Genomic DNA, 17978 nt, shown 5'->3' on the forward strand with positions numbered 1-17978 from the left:
GTTTTGTTTTCAATTTTTGGTTATGGTTCATTTAATTTGGGTGTTTGTATTTTCCGGTGATTACAATTTACAATGAATCGTGCCAATAATAACTGATAACAAGTTGAACAGTAGATATTACTTTTTATTATTCAATTCAGTTTTTTGCATCAGCATTTTTAATCTGCATTGTACAAGGACTCTGAATCCTAAAATCAAATAACACTTGTGACTTGCTAGAAAAAAGTTACTTGAGGTTTTCATTAAATTATAGTTTCTTTAATAGATTTCTACAAAGCAATAAAACATGACAAATTCAGAAGAGATTTTCCTCTCGATTAGTTATAATGATATAGATAATATTATGCTCGCGACCGGTTTATTTTTATTTGTTATATTTATTTGTTATTTTGCAACACACAAAATCCGTCCATCGATAAGGGACACATTGATGAACAAACATGTGCTGGTAATGTATTGTTTTTGATTCATAATTTGTGAATATTATGCCATGAAATTCTGACCCTGCCTAGAAATTGATATCAGATATTGTACCATGAATCTTCTATATATTATACATATATTTTTGTGTCTTACTGGGTGTAGTTGAGCTGAAATCTGCTGTTAAACTTGGTAATTAGTTAAATTATGATGGCTCATGACTTATTACAAGCTTGCAAACAATTTTAATTGGTATCTTGTAAATTCTCAAATATTGGCAGCAGTTTCACCAGTACACCAGCAGTTATTTGGGGAGGGTTTGATATAAGTTTACCTCTAAGGAATTATATGCTTCATTTTTCCTATTTAAAGTTTCAATGCAATAATATTATTTATTAGTAGTTTATTGATATCATATTATGATATAGCCTATCATAAATATACCGAGCGGCCCAAAAGTAGGTATACAGCTACACAGGGTTGGTGAGAATCATGGAAACAGCTTAATTTATCTTTTAAAATATTAACTGGACAGTATATTTGATTGGGAATCCTAGTCGAATTTAAAAAATTACAAATTAAAAAACTAAAGAAACATTGAGCTGTATCTTTGATTCTCATTAACTCTGTACATAACTTATTTTATAATTCTGCCCTTTCTTCTGCTTCCACTGTGGTACGTTGCAACTTGCCAATTTTCACGTTGTAACTTAATAATTCTTTCGTTGCAATTCTTGCTAATAAGTCACTGATTGTGCCTTAGTTGTAACACTTTATCTAAGCTTCAGCTACACTTTCAAGACTATTTAGCTAGTATTTAGTATTTTAGGTTCATAATGTAGTTAAAAAAAATCACAAGGACACATAAAAAAAATAGATGTCGTAGCTACGTCGTTGATAATGTTAAAGGAATAATTATTCTACTGCTGTTTAAATTAAATTATCATATTAATGTGGGATTTCAATGTTTTACATGAATAAATCTGCGTTTCCATAATTTATCTGACCCTTGGGTGGAACCTAGGAACCATCCCCCCCCCTAAATGGCGCCGGCAGGTTTTGGTTTTCCGGTTAATTGTTTGCTCTATTGAGGGCGTTTAAGCGTCAAAGTGTTTGAGGTGAATATGTGACTCAATAGCAGAAATCATTCTGTGGGTCTTACTCAATTATTATCTGTGTATAATTTTTTTTTATTCACCATGATAAATCGACGTCTAATTTAGTTCTTAAAGCTCATCAATTAATAAATAATGAGTAATTTGTTAATGTTTGCACAGGTGACTGGAGGATCATGTGGTATTGGAAGAAGTATAGCACTACTAGCCGCATCTAATGGGGCAAATGTCACAATTTTGGCGAGAGATAAATCACGATTGGCATCTGTCAAACAGGAGATGATCAGTGCTTGTAACCAGCAGAATAATGGAGAACAAATTTTACAAGACATATCGTGTAAGTATGACTTGAGTATTCGATTGCAAAATATTTACTTTAGCATTGGAATTCTGAAAGACATACTTCATACTTACTTACGACATGTAGGTTATTTGTTATTGTTCAATTATACTGTACAACTTAACTCAAACAGCAGTTTAAAAGTCTTTTGAATTCCCGTTATTTATTATTTTACGAATTTCTCTATTTTTTAACGGTACTATACATGGCCAGTTATTGTAATTGAGCATAATCCAATCTTAGAAAGGATGTTGTGTTACTTTAGAACAAACTCAGATTATTAATAGAAGACTTACTTGTTAAGGCTGTCCAAAGGCCAAAAATACTTTCTACTGGTGATATGATTCAAAGTTTTTTGATTTGTATACTATCAAAATGAAACCGTTTTCTCAGAATTTTTTTCCGATCATTACTTTTTAATATATGAGCGCGTTATGTATTTAGGAGTATTCAATAAATTGTGCTTTTTCTCCTACACTCATGTATGGAATTACCCTCAAAATTACTGAATTACTAGATTACCAGAATTACTGGGTTACCCTCAAAAGCCATTGGAGTAAGGTAACTGCCACTGAAATGAGTTTCCTAAGAAAATTGGTGCGCAAAACGAGAAGAGATGGATGGAGAAATGAGAGGGTAAGACAGGAGGTGGAGAGGAAGACACTGAATAAGGAGGTAATAGAGAAGCGGCTCAAATGTTTCGGACATGTCACCAGGATGGAGGAATGTGGAGGGGTAAAGCAAGTGATGGAGGCCGGGAGAGAAGGAAAACGAAGGATAGGTAGACCGCGAACGAATTGGGAGGGCTACTACCTTGAAGGCATTGGTCGAGAGAGAGGAAGTTTCATTAGGGAAATGAGAAGAATGGGGCTGAGGACGGAGAAGCGTGGAAGAGATGGACTGAGGCTCGGATCCCTACGCCGTAATTGCAGTAGGGGAAAGGAAAAAGAAGAAGAAGTTAGGTATTTAGTTACAAACCAATTTGAATCAGTATTTTAAGCCTAATTCAACTAGGACTACAAGTTCGTAAGGTCAAAAAAGAATAATTCAGTCAACAGTTTTCAACTAGAGCTTTACAGAAAGTTCAAAAGTCTTGTAAATTTCCATTATTTATTACTTAAATTAGTAGCCTATGCTTGATAAAATATCACAGTTTCAATTTCGTATCTCTATTCATTAATGTGGCCAGGTTTTGAGTTTACACAATAATTTTTGGCGTAAAATGTATGAAAAATTGTCAACCCAAATAAGTTAGTCGCACTAGAAGATAGCTTGTAGATAACTAACTGGTAGATAAGTGCGTTTTGCGTGCACTAGGATGTCCTAAGTACTGACAGGCTCTGTCTATTCACTAATCTAGAACATGCATATCAATAAAAACAATATAAAACTTGTAGTACCCTTTTATTAAAACATTTTGAAAAATTTAAAACATTTTAACGACTAGTTTCGACCTACTTTGGCCATTTTCAAGCTAAAATATAAAAATTAACAAGTTGGTACATTTTAACTTAATCAACTTAATACATTGAAGTAAAAATTAACAAGTTGATACATTTTAACTTAATTAAATTGAATACATTAATGTAAAAATTAACAAGTTGATACATTTTAACTTGAAAATGACCAAAGTAGGCCGTAATTAGTCGTTAAAATGTTTCAAAGTTTTTAAAATGTTTAAATTAAAGGGTACCGTACAACAAGTTTTATATTGTTTTTATTAATTTGAATAGAGTCGCCCATATAAGTGAAGTGATTTTAACATGCATATTACCTGACCGTGCATAATTACAGGTGTGGTCTATCGATGGTGAAGCATCGGTATTTCAAATAAATTTTTAACACACTTTTTCAGACGAATTTATCACTTTTTTGATCACATTGCATGTAGTCCTGTATTAAAACTTTAACTTTTCATGTTTTGACGTTACGCAATTTATTTAAAACACTGACGATACTGAACTCGAATTTTAGAAACAAACTGCATGACTATAGAGTACGATTAGAACAAAAATTATTACGATGTACTTAATTTACAACTAAATAACAGAGAACCTTCACGGAGCACCGAACTTCAAGATACTCTCAGCCGACGCAGGCAAACCTCTTTGATTAACAACTCAGATGTTTAGTGGAAGTTTGAGAGTATAAGTTCAAAGTTGAAATTTAAGTATTTAACGATAATAACTGAGTTGTTATTGTACTAAAAGATTGACATTGATGGTTAGTATAAGTATTATGCAAGATTATATCACAGATTAAATTCACATTTCAATTATGATTACACAATCAATTAAGAGTAAAACTATAAACTTTGATCAATGAGAGCTAGAATAAGCTATAAAATATCACAGAATGAAACTAGATTATAGTCGTCATAAAACTTACTCATTCATAAGAATCGTTTTATTCGTAAAAGAGAATTCAATGAAAAAATATCTTATTGTTTTGAAATAAAATTTAATGACAAGCGTCTTATCCGGCAAGGAGTTGACATTTTTAACCAGAATGATGCAATGTTTGTTATGAATAGCATAGTCTCAAGAATTAACAGCCGCACTATTACTTCCCCTGCTATCGTAATAGTTCTAATAATGATTCATACCTTGTTGAATGTAGGACCTACAATTTCCCTTAATTTTTGTTAAACATTGATAAATATGTAATGAGGGAAGTGTTATCAATCTCCCTTCTGTAACTCGAAAAGTCTGAAAGTGTACTGCTCACAGCCAAAAATTGAAGTCTTATCTCCAAGTTCTCTACTGTTCTCAACTTTCTTAGCATGAAAATGTATCTACTAAATTTACCAATAACACTACTCTCATCAGTTTTAAATGAGTCTTCATCTAATTCATGTTTTAGCCCAGTCAACAAAGTGTTATAGAGGGAAAAGTTTGGAAGACGATTTTTGACCCTGCAGTTCTATTTAGGGTAGTGAGGAGGTAAAAATGTCAAAAGTCCCCACCCCTACCACCTGTGCTAAAGGGGTGGGGGTGGTTCAAAGGTACCATTTTTTGGTTTCTCGCATATAACTCGAAAATTATGCATTTCACAGACATCACTATTCTATAAGAAATTGAAGCTTGCATAATTTCCTACAATATTGATCTAACAACTTTTTCGATATCTCTTTCACTTTTCGAGATATCCGCTCTAAAAGATGTGACATTTATGAAAAAAAAACACATTTTCCTTCAATTTTTTGCTATTTTTGCTCTTATAACTTTTTGAATATCGATGGGAAAAATCCATGCTGATCATGTGCTTATAGAGCATCAAATTCTCTTTAGTTTGATGTATAATTTCACAAGTTTACGCACATCCCCACGACTGTTGCAGTAGCTTCAGTGTAGAGTGTGAGATCTTCAGTTATGCAAAAATTGACCAATTGACAAAGGAATTTGGAGAGAATGTTTTGAACACAATTTTTGACTTCGCAGCTTTGTTGGGACCAGTTAGGGGGTGAACATATCAAAAGTCCCCATCCCTACCCCTTGTGCTAAAGGGATGAGGGTGGTTTAAAAATTGCATTTTTCACTGTTTTGCCTACACGCTCATATCTTGAGAAAAATGCGTTCAACCGACATGACTATTCGGAAATGAAGCTTGATAAATTCTCTACAATATTTGTTCCGTGGTGATTTGTCATATCTCCAACAGTTTTCGAGATATACGCTCTTAAAAGTGTAAAATTGTTAAAATAACAGCTTTAAATCCTATTTTTTGATGTTTCAGGGCCTACAACTCTCCAACAATGCATCGTAAAAATGAATGTTTACCGTAGATTTGTAGAACTTTGTTTTCTCTTCAATTTGATGTATTATTTCACTACTTAATATTTGCCTTCTAGATGAGTAGATTATTGCTCCACTTATAAATCTTAAGAGTTATTCCCTCCATCTGCCTGAAAATTATTTTTTAATATAACCAAATACTAAAATAACTTGGTAGTGTGAAATAGTTACTATTTTATAATATTCACTTGCCGTGTTATTGCTCTTCTCACCATGGATAGCAGTTGATGAACTGATTGAGATTGATGATGAGTAGTTAATGATTTGGTAGTCTCTTATAGTTATTTGTATATCTAGAGTGAAAAGTACGACTTTTTCTCCCTGTGGGAAAAAGTTTGAAGCCCGAGGCGAAGCCGAGGGCAGCAATTTTCCTGAGGGAGAAAAAGTATTTTTCGCTCGTGATGTACACAACATTTTTCCTCCATCTACATTTTTTTATATAAACTGCAAATAAAATCATTCTAATAACTTACGTATTGGTGACAATGATTCCTAGCAACATAACCTAAATCTAAATCCTAAAAACCGGTCGTCTGATTGGCACTGCCGATTGCGCTATCTATCGGCAAAAGTTGTAACAATTATATCAGCTGGGCAGCTACCAAAAATGGCTGACTCCAGATCACGCGGTTAAGATTTGAATTGGAGATCAAAAATATTTGTTGGCTGGTATTTTGAATTGAATAAAATATTTTTAAAATTGTATAAATTTTTATCGTCTACTAATATTAATAATATAATAATTATCATACAAACATATATTTCATGTGTTGATCAAATTTCTGGTTGTGGTATTGAATTCAGTTGACTCAATGACAGACACCTCTTTATGCTTTCTCATCTGAGCTTAGACCTTCTAACCTATTACAATGTAAGTTTCAAAATAGAGATGCCCCATGTTATTCAAATGGAGTCACTTTTCCTCCCTAGGGGGTTTTTCTGTTTTTTACTACCGAGAGCGAAAAAGTGACACTTTAGTATTAGGTTTCAGGGAGTAAAGTAAATACTTTAGACAGTAGGTGGAGGAAAAATTATTTTTGGAGTCAGCCATTTTTGGTAGACGCCCAGCTGATATAATTGTTACAACTTTTGCCGATGGATAGCGCAATCGGCAGTGCCAATCAGACGACCGGTTTTTAGGTTTCAGATTTTAGGTTATGTTGTTAGTAAACATTGTCACCAATACGTAAGTTATTAAAATTATATTATTTGCAGTTTCTATAAAAAAATGTAGATGGAGGAAAAATGTTGTGTACATCACGAGCGAAAAATACGTTTTCTCCCTCAGGAAAATTGTTGCCCTCGGCTTCGCCTCGGGCTTCAAACTTTTTCCCACAGGGAGAAAAAGTCATACTTTTCACTCTAGATATACAAATAACTATTATATCTCTGCTTCAACCATTAAACACTTGACATAAGAATATCTGAATTAAAAATAATTTATTTATTCCAATGATTTTTTTGTTCCACAGTGGTATTTCTCAACTTACTTGATTCTGATATTGTTTTTCAGTGGACGTAACAGGACCCTATGAAGCTGTAGAAAAAGCAATAAGGAGCGCAGAGGAGAAGGCAGGCCCTGTACACATGCTGGTCACTTGCGCTGGAACTTCCATCTGCAGTCGATTTGAAGATACACCCATGGAACAATTCGAGGTATGCAGGATGCATGTTAACATAATAATATAGCTTACTGTTGCTATGGATGATTTCGAATTAATCCACACTAACCTGTTGGGACCAATAATTCATAATATAGATTTGACTGAAAGATTGTTATTTCTTTTTCCAACTAGAGATTCCTTGCAGAAAATCTTAAATTAGTTCTCAGTGACCATTTAAAAACAATTTTTTAAGTTTTCATTTTATGATTTATCCAAATTTATTGTTATAATTTGATCTTGATAAATGTCCAGGATAAAAATAAAAATGCAGAAATAAGTGATCTGTTCATATTTTTCAAAACAAAATCATGTCATGTTATTGAAGAACATTCAACTGGTGATTACCAACAGGATAAATAAATGAAATATCCAGTGTTTACAAGCAATATTTAATTTATATAATTAATTGAATGTCCAATTTGTTCAACAAACTACATAATATACCTTCCAATGTAGGCGAAACCATCTTGAAATATTGATTTATTCATCTTGAAGACAAAAACTTTATATGTGCCTCTTATTTTTTTCTAAAAACCGTGCTAATGTTCATCTAGCTTACGAGTTCTACGTAAGTCATCGCCTTGTGATTCATATCACGGAAAATTTATCTTTCACTATACGTTTCGTTCATGTTCGGAATTTTATCATTATTTCATTCATTCATTCATTCATTCATTATTTTTTATCCATTCATTATTTTTTATCCATTCATTATTTTACAAAGGCGACTTCCTAGAAGTATTTTAAGCCTAGGTGATGATGATGGGATGAATGATAATACAATGAAGGTAGAGTTATGAATGAATAAAAGTTATAGGTTATGCTATCCACTTGAATTGATTTGAGTTCACTTTTCAGTCCAGAAATAAAAAAAAACTAGAAATTTGATTTGATTAAAAACCGAATATAATAGAATGATTACATTCAATAAACTATCAGAACTTGAAAATAGTGAGTTATTGTTCCACTTATCCGTAAAAATCAACGAAACAAACATAGCCTAACATTTTCGAAAGCAAATATTAATTCTAAAGCTGTTTCGATTATTTCATACAAATTAAACAGTGCATATCTATCACTATCTATGATATATTTCATCTGGTGATCTATAAGGATAACATGAAAGATCTAATCAGATCAAGGTCATGTGAGTTTTCCGGCTTTCAATATTGGTTGGTGAATTATTCATAGTGTTCTCCTTTTCTACCATGTGAAATATTACGTTTATTACATGAGCCACACTGAAACTCACAATCTAATCAAAGCTCTCTCTAATTGCAAAACGTGTCATTTCCACTGAATTTTTTTATTTCGGATGATGACCAAATGAGCTTTCTACTTGTGATGGGTAAAGGGAGCATATAAGGCTGCTTTACATCGTTATTTTCCAAAAAATAAAATAATTTTAATGTTAATATTCATTCGTATAGTAGGAAGAAGGATGAAGTAATAGTAACAATTTAAAACATTTATTTATACAAAGCATTATATTTAAAACATCAATTTATACAAAGAATCTCGCACTGAATTTCATATTCGTGGCGCAAGTAGTGGCGCAGTCGCAGGAGATTGCTTGCGGCGCCTGCGCAGGTTGACAGCTCCGTTTCTTCACTCTCTCTCCAGGTGAATGCTTCGGGTCGCTGCTGGTTGCTCGCCACTGCTCCTATTCGTGCTCTTTCCAGACGACCGTGAACCGAAACGAACGCTCTCACTCGCTCTCATTGTGAGCGCATAACGTGGGAACGTAACGCAGTTTCTTGAAGTGTCACCCGGCAAACCAATTTATAAGACGTTGTAACGTCAACATAATACACGAGTATGAAATACAATAATTATACAACATATTTTGGAAACCCCCTACTAGTCTATCCATCTGTGTGTAGGGGGAAATTAATCTAATGTTGAGTTGAATGTTTTGCAGAGAATGGTAAAGCTGAACCTGTTGGGCTCAGTTGGGCCGGCCAAAGCAGTGACGCGAGGCATGAAGGCGCGCGGCGACGGCTACATTGTGTTCACTGCATCACTGGCGGCCATGTTCGGCATCTACGGATATAGTGCCTACAGTGCTTCCAAGTTCGCCATCAGAGGTGTGGCTGAAGCTCTCCACATGGAGGTAGAAATTAATTGTATTTCTCACAAACACAATGCATTACAAACCAAGAAAACAATGTGTAAGTTCTGGGAACACGGTAAATTGTTCTAAGTGGTGAATTGTTCCAAACACAATATACTGGTAGAACGTACCGCGTCCCATGGGAACCATCTTGAAATATTGATTTATTCATCTTGAAGACAAAAACTTTATATGTGCCCCTTATTTTTTTCTAAAAACCGTGCTAATGTTCATCTAGCTTACGAGTTCTACGTGAGTCATCGCCTTGTGATTCATATCACGGAAAATTTATCTTTCACTATATGTTTCGTTCATGTTCGGAATTTTATCATTATTTCATTCATTCATTCATTCATTCATTATTTTTTATCCATTCATTATTTTTTATCCATTCATATTTTAAAAGGCGACTTCCTAGAAGTATTTTAAGCCTAGGTGATGATGATGGGATGAATGATAATACAATGAAGGTAGAGTTATGAATGAATAAAAGTTATAGGTTATGCTATCCACTTGAATTGATTTGAGTTCACTTTTCAGTCCAGAAATAAAAAAAAACTAGAAATTTGATTTGATTAAAAACCGAATATAATAGAATGATTACATTCAATAAACTATCAGAACTTGAAAATAGTGAGTTATTGTTCCACTTATCCGTAAAAATCAACGAAACAAACATAGCCTAACATTTTCGAAAGCAAATATTAATTCTAAAGCTGTTTCGATTATTTCATACAAATAAAAACAATGTATATCTATCATTATCTATGATATATTCCATCAGGTGATCTACAAGGATAACATGAAAGATCTAATCAGATCAAGGTCATGTGAGTTTTCCGGCTTTCAATATTGGTTGGTGAATTATTCATAGTGTTCTCCTTCTCTATCATGTAAAATATTATGTTTATTACATGAGCCACACTGAAACTCACAATCTAATCAAAGCTCTCTCTCATTGCAAAACGTGTCATTTCCACTGAATTTTTTTATTTCGGATGATGACCATATGAGCTTTCTACTTGTGATGGGTAAAGGGAGCATATAAGGCTGCTTTACATCCGTTAATTATTCTACAAATATCATTTATGAGGATAATGTCGAGATATGATCACTCTGCACCAATTTTCAAAGATCACAGTAGTGCGAAGGCCTTCTGCATGTTGAAATGCAAACTAATATAATAATATTAGTAGTCAGCTGGTTATTAGTATAGGAAATTGCTAGAATATTGGTTTGCATTTTCTCATACAACAGGGCTCATGCAGTGAAGGGTGCAACGCCTTAGGCCCGCCGCAAAGTAGACCCACGCTAATCCACGAAAAGCAAGCCACGCCATGGATGTTTTGTAAACCATTTCTATAGAATTATTCATAATCAATCAGCTGACAAGTGGATTATTCATTGCATGCATTACACAGATGTCTGGAGAAGCTTAGCAATGGTTTACAAAACATCCCACGGAGTGGGTTGCTTTTCGTGGATTAGCGTGGGTCTAATTTGCGGCGGGCCTAAATCTAGTTACCTACACAGATTTTTGGACGTACGATATTTTGCCGTCCTTATAAATTCTATGAGATTGAACATAACTTGACATACACATCATGTGTTTGCCTAGCTCCTTTCAATATTATAGAATTTGTAAGGACGGCAAAAAATCGAACGTCCGAAAATCGATAAATGACTGTGTTCGTCTCGGCTATCCTGGCCGGCAAACTTTTAAAACGTGAAATCCACTATCACACTATAGACAGATAATTTGTGTATTCCACAGGGATGAAATTATTCTTTTATTAACTTTTAATGGCACCACCAATCTTACAAGAAAAATAACTGTAGAAAAAGTATAAACAATGTACAATATTTGAATAACAAACAATATAAATACAATCAAAATATACATTTGACCAATCCAATTTCAATTTATTTTCCAAAAAACATAATACACGAGTATGAAATACAATATACAACATATTTTGAAAACCCCCTACTAGTCTGTCCATCTGTGTGTAGGGGGAAATTAATCTAATGTTGAGTTGAATGTTTTGCAGAGAATGGTAAAGCTGAACCTGTTGGGCTCAGTTGGGCCGGCCAAAGCAGTGACGCGAGGCATGAAGGCGCGCGGCGACGGCTACATTGTGTTCACCGCATCACTGGCGGCCATGTTTGGCATTTACGGATATAGTGCCTACAGTGCTTCCAAGTTCGCCATCAGAGGTGTGGCTGAAGCTCTCCACATGGAGGTAGAAATTAATTGTATTTCTCACAAACACAATGCATTACAAACCAAGAGAACAATGTGTACGTTCTGGGAACACGGTAAATTGTTCCAAGTGGTGAATTGTTCCAAACACAATATACTGGTAGAACGTACCGCGTCCCATGGGAACCATTTTGAAATTTTCCAAAATCCATTTGCCGATTTGTAGAACCTGCCTCGCGCTGTGACCGCGGTGCACCATAATATTTCTAATAGAGTAGAGATAATTTTTAGTTGGTAGTATAGTGAGGTCCACGTTATAATGGTGTTGCTATCCTTGTCTATCATCTGACAAAGCAGATAGTGCTATTCTTTTCTAGCTCCGCAACGTTGCCAAAACGTTTTCGAACAATGTAGAAATATGATTTACCATTTAATCTCAATTATGAAAATTAATTATTCAATAATTGAAAAAAAATACTTGACGAACAAAATTTAATTGATTATTTTCAGCAAGAATGAACAGTTAATATTAGATATATCAGTGCCAGCTATTCTAAAAAAATATTATTTAATCATTGAAACAAAATCCTTGACGAACAAAATATAATCGATTATTTTCAGCAAGACTGAACAGTTAATATCAGATTTACCAGTGTCAGCTATCCTCTATAGAAGGCAGTGGCAAGGCAAAGAATCGGCAACAATGTTCTCCTATCTTTCTCCTCTGCCATTATAACGGGGACCTCACTATAGGTGATTTCAAGTTTAGTTGATTGGTTAGAAAATTCAATTTTTGATTTGTTTTAGGTGAAACCGTACGGTGTGGGTGTGACAGTGGCCCTCCCCCGGACACGGACACTCCCGGATTCGCAGAGGAGGAGAAGGGCAAACTGGAGGAGACACGCCTCATTTCCCAGGCGGGTGGCCTTGTCTCCCCCGATGTGGTCGCCGAACAGATTCTTACCGATGCTATTGTGAGTACTGTCTTACAAACATTCTATCAAATCAGTTTATGGTGTCATTTTTTATTACGTATGATGCTCATATGGGCTTTCTGCTTGTGCGTGGGCAATATAAAATGCAAGGATGATTTGATGAGATGATCAAACGTACATGCCAACCGGCGGGATTCTAAACCTCGACCACGTAGCGCTAGCAGACTGAATTATGCAACATCTCAAGGCCGGGACACTTATGTGTGTACCGAGCCCGTGCCAACGTACGGCCGAACTAACCACGCGAAACGGTGATGGTGGTAGGAGAACACACATATCCGTGCGACAGCCGAGCGGCAGCAGTGTCTTAGTTCTGTTGTGCTACTGCCTCAGTTCTGTGTGGTCTGATTTCTGAATGTGTTAATAATATTATAACACTATTAAAGCTTGTTACATCCGATTTAGATTTATATTTTTCAATTTTAAACTAATTACCTGCAGACACAGAAGATGAGATTCATAGTGCTGGTATAAATTTCGGTGCATAACAATACTACAATCAGTCAGGTATCGGAAATATATATCAGCAATAACATTGTTATCTTCTGCCTTACGTATCTAAACGTAATTAGTTTTGAATTTAAGACACAGTCACGGGTTCCTTCTTTTGTTATTTATTATATTATGTAGCCTATATTATACCTTTGGCTTAACTTATTTATCTTCTTTTACTTAAGGTTCAACTTATTTTTCCGTTCAACCATATTTCTCATAAATTTGATCGTACAAAACTGGAAAATTCTGTATCTCTTCAATAATTTTTTCACTCTCTATGTTGAACGAGCCCGCACCGTCACCGTCAAAAAGTAAATTTAACTAGTCGGTGACGGCGCGGGCACGGCTCGGGCAACAAACATGGTCACGGTGCTGACGCGGTGCGGTAGTATGTGTACACGTTTGAAAGCATTTGCTTTCTCCGACACTCGGCCGTACCGCGGCGGTTATGTGTTTCCCGGCCATTAGTCGTCTCTACTATCCTGGCCGGCTGGATTTGAATACAATGACTTTTCTATTTGGGCGGCTGGATTAGAATATAATGACTGTTCTATTTGATGACGTGGCGAACTTTAGAAAGTAATGTCCACTCTACAGAGTAGAGTCTGTAAAATATATAGAGATTCACGTTATGAAGTTATTGGAGATGATAGGACTACATGGTTGTCAAGTCTCATATTCCCATTGCCTTCTAGAGTACATATGATTGATTGTAGAGCAGACATGAGCAAGATTCAAGTCATCCCGGTATATCTGACATAATATTTACTGTTTATTCTTATTAATTACGATCAATTTTATCTCACTTGTCAAAATAATTACCATGATTTAATACATTTTTACATAATTGAGATGAAATATTTTGTTTGTTCAAGATTTTTCCTTATAGCGTGAAAGAAATTTGCCAACGTTGAAATTGGAGGATGTAATAAAGAGTAGTGGTCGCCAGTAATGCACCGTCTGTACTTTCCCCGTCTATAAGTTGCATAAAGCTTGGGACATATTTAACCGCATCGAGCGTGTTGCGGCAAGAATGAAAACAAGGCATTCAAACGTGTATGAGCACACACTACCGCACCGCGAGGTATGTGTTCATACATGCTTAAATGTCTTGTTTCCAATAAAGCCGCAGCAATCCCGTGTGATGGCGCGGGATCGATGCGATTAACTTTGTCTCAAGCTTGATTGATATTCAAGGTTTCTGAATAAATTCTAACTATAGCAATTCTAACTATATCATTCTATTTGCCTTGTTCTACTCTACAGTAATCTAGATCAATACTGGGTTTCAATGAAGACAGTACTGTTATATTATTGACCGAATGTAGTGAGGTCTATGTTTCAACTCGATTTGCTTTGTCTGTCTGTATGTAACGCGATTACGGCCAAACGCGTTGATAGAATTCGATGAGATTTGGCAGGAATATTCCTTTTTCAACTGCGCGTCGATGTATACACAAGGTTTTTTAAAATTTGAATTATAAGGATAATATGAAAAGAAAAGGAATTCCTCCATACTCTGATATCACTATATATATCATCTACTTTGAAGATAGGATCAATCAGACAATAGAACTATTTATAATCAATCAGCTGACAAGTGGATTATTCATTATTCATAGCATGCATTACACATATGTCTGGCCGTGTCTGACAACATGAGTGAGTTTTGGATCTTGGAGAAAACAAATAACAGTTTTTAAGAGTAAATTATGATTCAACAGTGAATTATGATTCGACTGAATCAACTAGAACAGGTGACATCAGATACTTGTGGATGAGAAAACTGCGTGAGGTCTACTGTTCACAGAACTACTAGTATTATGATGATTTAAAAATATTCAAGTACTCCAATGAACTATCGATGCTTTTTTAAGCCCATAAACTATTTGAAATCATGAGGCTTTGGTAAAATTCGTGTTGCTTCTCAAAGTGATTCACAAAGCATGCTTGATGCCTCATGCTGATAATACAATCCTATTATATTAAGCGAGCAATTTCTGTATCTATATATATATATTTAGATGGTTATGTGGTTATATGGGTATATATTTATGTTCAACGGATCTCGAAAACGGCTCTAATGATTCTCACTAAATTTGGAACAAAGTAGGTTTATGATATGAAGATACGATTGCACTAGGTCTCAACCCTTGGATAACTCGCTGAAGAACATTAAAAGGATAAATACGTCCTTGGAAAAACAGCTGGAAATTTTGTCGACTGTCTTCCGTAATGGAAGAGAGTGAACGAGTGCATGTGTGTGGGATCATCCAGCTGATCTCACGAGAAGAAAAATTCAGCAAAATAAACTTATTTTCGTTTATTTCTCTTTTTTTAGAAAACATGTCTACTTCAGAAAGTCCAAAATAGTAATTAGATGCTGTTGGTGTAGAATAGTACCTAGTATATTAACAATTATTGTAGCAAACATAGTAAATCAGAGCAAATCGAATTCACAGTATATCTATTTGTAATTGATGATGTGTTTGTTTTTTGAAGGGTTAATAAATTGTTATTTTGATTAGTGATAGTAGCTTAACCTAGATTTTGATTTCGACTGTAGTATAAATTTTAAAAGGGACAGTTTTGGGCATAAGCCTATTGTGCCTCCTCATATAACTGTAAGAATAATTGTACGACTGAGAAAATGAATAAATAAATATAAACTATAAATTCAATCTTTCGTTACAAATTTTCTATGCTTTTGCACTCCAGAGCAAAGCTCGGTCCCCCGATATTAATTATTGTTCTTTTTTGTTTTATTTAGAAAATTTCCATTTCCACCTTACACCTATATCATTATATTCCAGTTTATTGCTGGCATAAATTAGCATGATTGTTGTGATTGGATTAATATTTAATAGTTGATCAATTTTACAGATTGGGAAGTTTTTCAGTACAGTTAGTTTCGAAAGTCTTGTAGTGGCCACAAGTTGTGTTGGGATGAGTCCGAGCTACTCTTCATTTGAACTCGCTTGGCAGGTGAGTAGCTACCCTGGTCTACCTATTTTATTCAAGGTCTATTAATACAGGTCATGACACGATCCCGTGATGCATTGGAAAATCGCCATTTTGTGGGGTTCTAGTTCACCGATTTTCAAATTTATCAGCTGTTACATGGCTTACTTTAGATAATGGCTTACTCTATAGTGAGGTCCACCTTATAATGGCAGTGTGTGATTTGCAATGGTATTGCTATCTTTGCAGATGGCGCTAGCTCTTTCACGCATTGCGATGTTGCCACATCGTTTATCAACAATGTAGAAATTCAACTAATTGACAAAATATTCAGTCTCAATCATGAAAAGTTATTATCATATCTTTAAAAAATATATTTTCTTGACAAATAAAATATGATTAACTATTTTCAACAATAATGAACAGTTAAATTCATCAGATATAACAGTATTAGCTGTTTGGGTGGCAAGGCTGAGATCTGGCAACCCTTTTCTCCTATCTTCCACACTGCCATTATAACGTGGACCTCACTACATCTATAGTAGGCTATGGCTGTTCAACGTTAGTAGACAGAAGGTTGATCACTCACAGGCGTAAGATTCGAAGTGGTGGGGGGAATGCCAGCGTGACGTCACGTGTAGTAAAAAAGTGATAGAGTAACCACACTGAGCATACAGTTTATTCACTGTATCTTCAAATACATCGTCGTTTAATCCCCTCAAGATTGACCTAGAACTTAAAAATTCTCCATACTTATAGCGAATTAATCACCGATTCTAATGATGTTGTTTAATATTTCAAGTTCATTCAACTTGTATGAATAAAATGAAGTTGAAAGTTTTTCAAGAATCTAAACACGTGACACGAAAAAGTTAATAAGCTGGAAAAGCGTTAGTAGACAACGTTATACTATTATAATTTCAGATTAACCCATAAAAAATCTTGATAAACCAATGCATTGCAATAAAACAATAAACCGATCCCGATAAATCCAATGAATTTCATTCATATAAATTCACTGAACACATGCTGGTATCGAGCACATGTTCTACGAGAATCAAAATATCTCATCCCCGAAATTCACAAGCTGATGTATAGCCAAACTACAAAATATAAACACGACCTAGAAGATAAAGAAACCTTAAGGATTTGAAAGGGAAGGTTAGGAGGTGGGTTTTTTGCTTTTATATTGCAAAATGCTTGTATTATTCAAATGTTTCGATAATTATTGTAAAGCAGAAACAGAAAGCTTGCATGTCAGAAAATGTTTGTGTTATATAATTTGACTATAGGTCACCGTATGATTTTCAAGAATGCGATATTCTGCCTACTCTGTACTACAGCCTACGTCACGGCTGCAGTTCCCCCACTCCAATTGCATTTTAACTAAAATACTATAGATGAGTGACCAACCTTCTGTCTACTAACTTTGATGGCTGTTATCATTAATAGATTAAACAACATGATGTGCCATCTTAATTATCTTTTTTCTATAATTATAGGGCTACTTGTAATATAAATATAAATAAAATTATAAAAATCTCAGTACCCTTTTATAATAACATGATGTGTTATTTTTGTAATGTTTTCAAGGGATATTGCTTGGCTTTGAATTGTAAAATAAATTCTTCCGACAGAATAATGGTATTTGGATTCCAACTAGAAACTGAATTGTGAATAGTTGATTTTTATATTTAATTGATTGGAAACTTTTTGTTGTTTTTGAGTTTAGCCTCTTATCCCAAAGCCTTCATAACATAGCATGTTACAAGAATAAATTTTTTTTAATAATAAACAAATAATATTGAACCATTTATTATTGAAATTTCATTATTAAAAAACCGAAACCTAAATTTACATATCTGAACCAGAATATTG

The 17978-nt window shown here is 34.5% G+C and overlaps 2 protein-coding genes across 2 annotated transcripts in view; one reads left to right on the forward strand and one right to left on the reverse strand.

The window, feature by feature from the left end:
* The window catches only part of LOC111056836 (sine oculis-binding protein homolog), a 32481-nt gene extending 28508 nt beyond the window's left edge, over window positions 1–3973 (reverse strand). Inside the window, exon 1 of the mRNA XM_039432077.1 lies at window positions 3650–3973. Coding sequence (XP_039288011.1) covers window positions 3650–3661 — 12 coding nt within the window. The 5' untranslated portion in view covers window positions 3662–3973. The remainder of the gene's footprint in view (window positions 1–3649) is intronic.
* Window positions 1–17978, forward strand: part of LOC111056837 (3-ketodihydrosphingosine reductase) — a 21560-nt gene continuing 3582 nt past the window's right edge. Inside the window, 7 exon segments of the mRNA XM_039432081.1 lie at window positions 1–448; window positions 1698–1872; window positions 7183–7325; window positions 9255–9446; window positions 12457–12487; window positions 12490–12623; window positions 16023–16124. Of these exon segments, the coding sequence (XP_039288015.1) occupies window positions 287–448; window positions 1698–1872; window positions 7183–7325; window positions 9255–9446; window positions 12457–12487; window positions 12490–12623; window positions 16023–16124 (939 nt within the window). The 5' untranslated portion in view covers window positions 1–286.

This window comes from Nilaparvata lugens, chromosome 7 (assembly GCF_014356525.2).
Source record: "Nilaparvata lugens isolate BPH chromosome 7, ASM1435652v1, whole genome shotgun sequence".
Classification (NCBI taxonomy): Eukaryota; Metazoa; Arthropoda; class Insecta; order Hemiptera; family Delphacidae; genus Nilaparvata; species Nilaparvata lugens.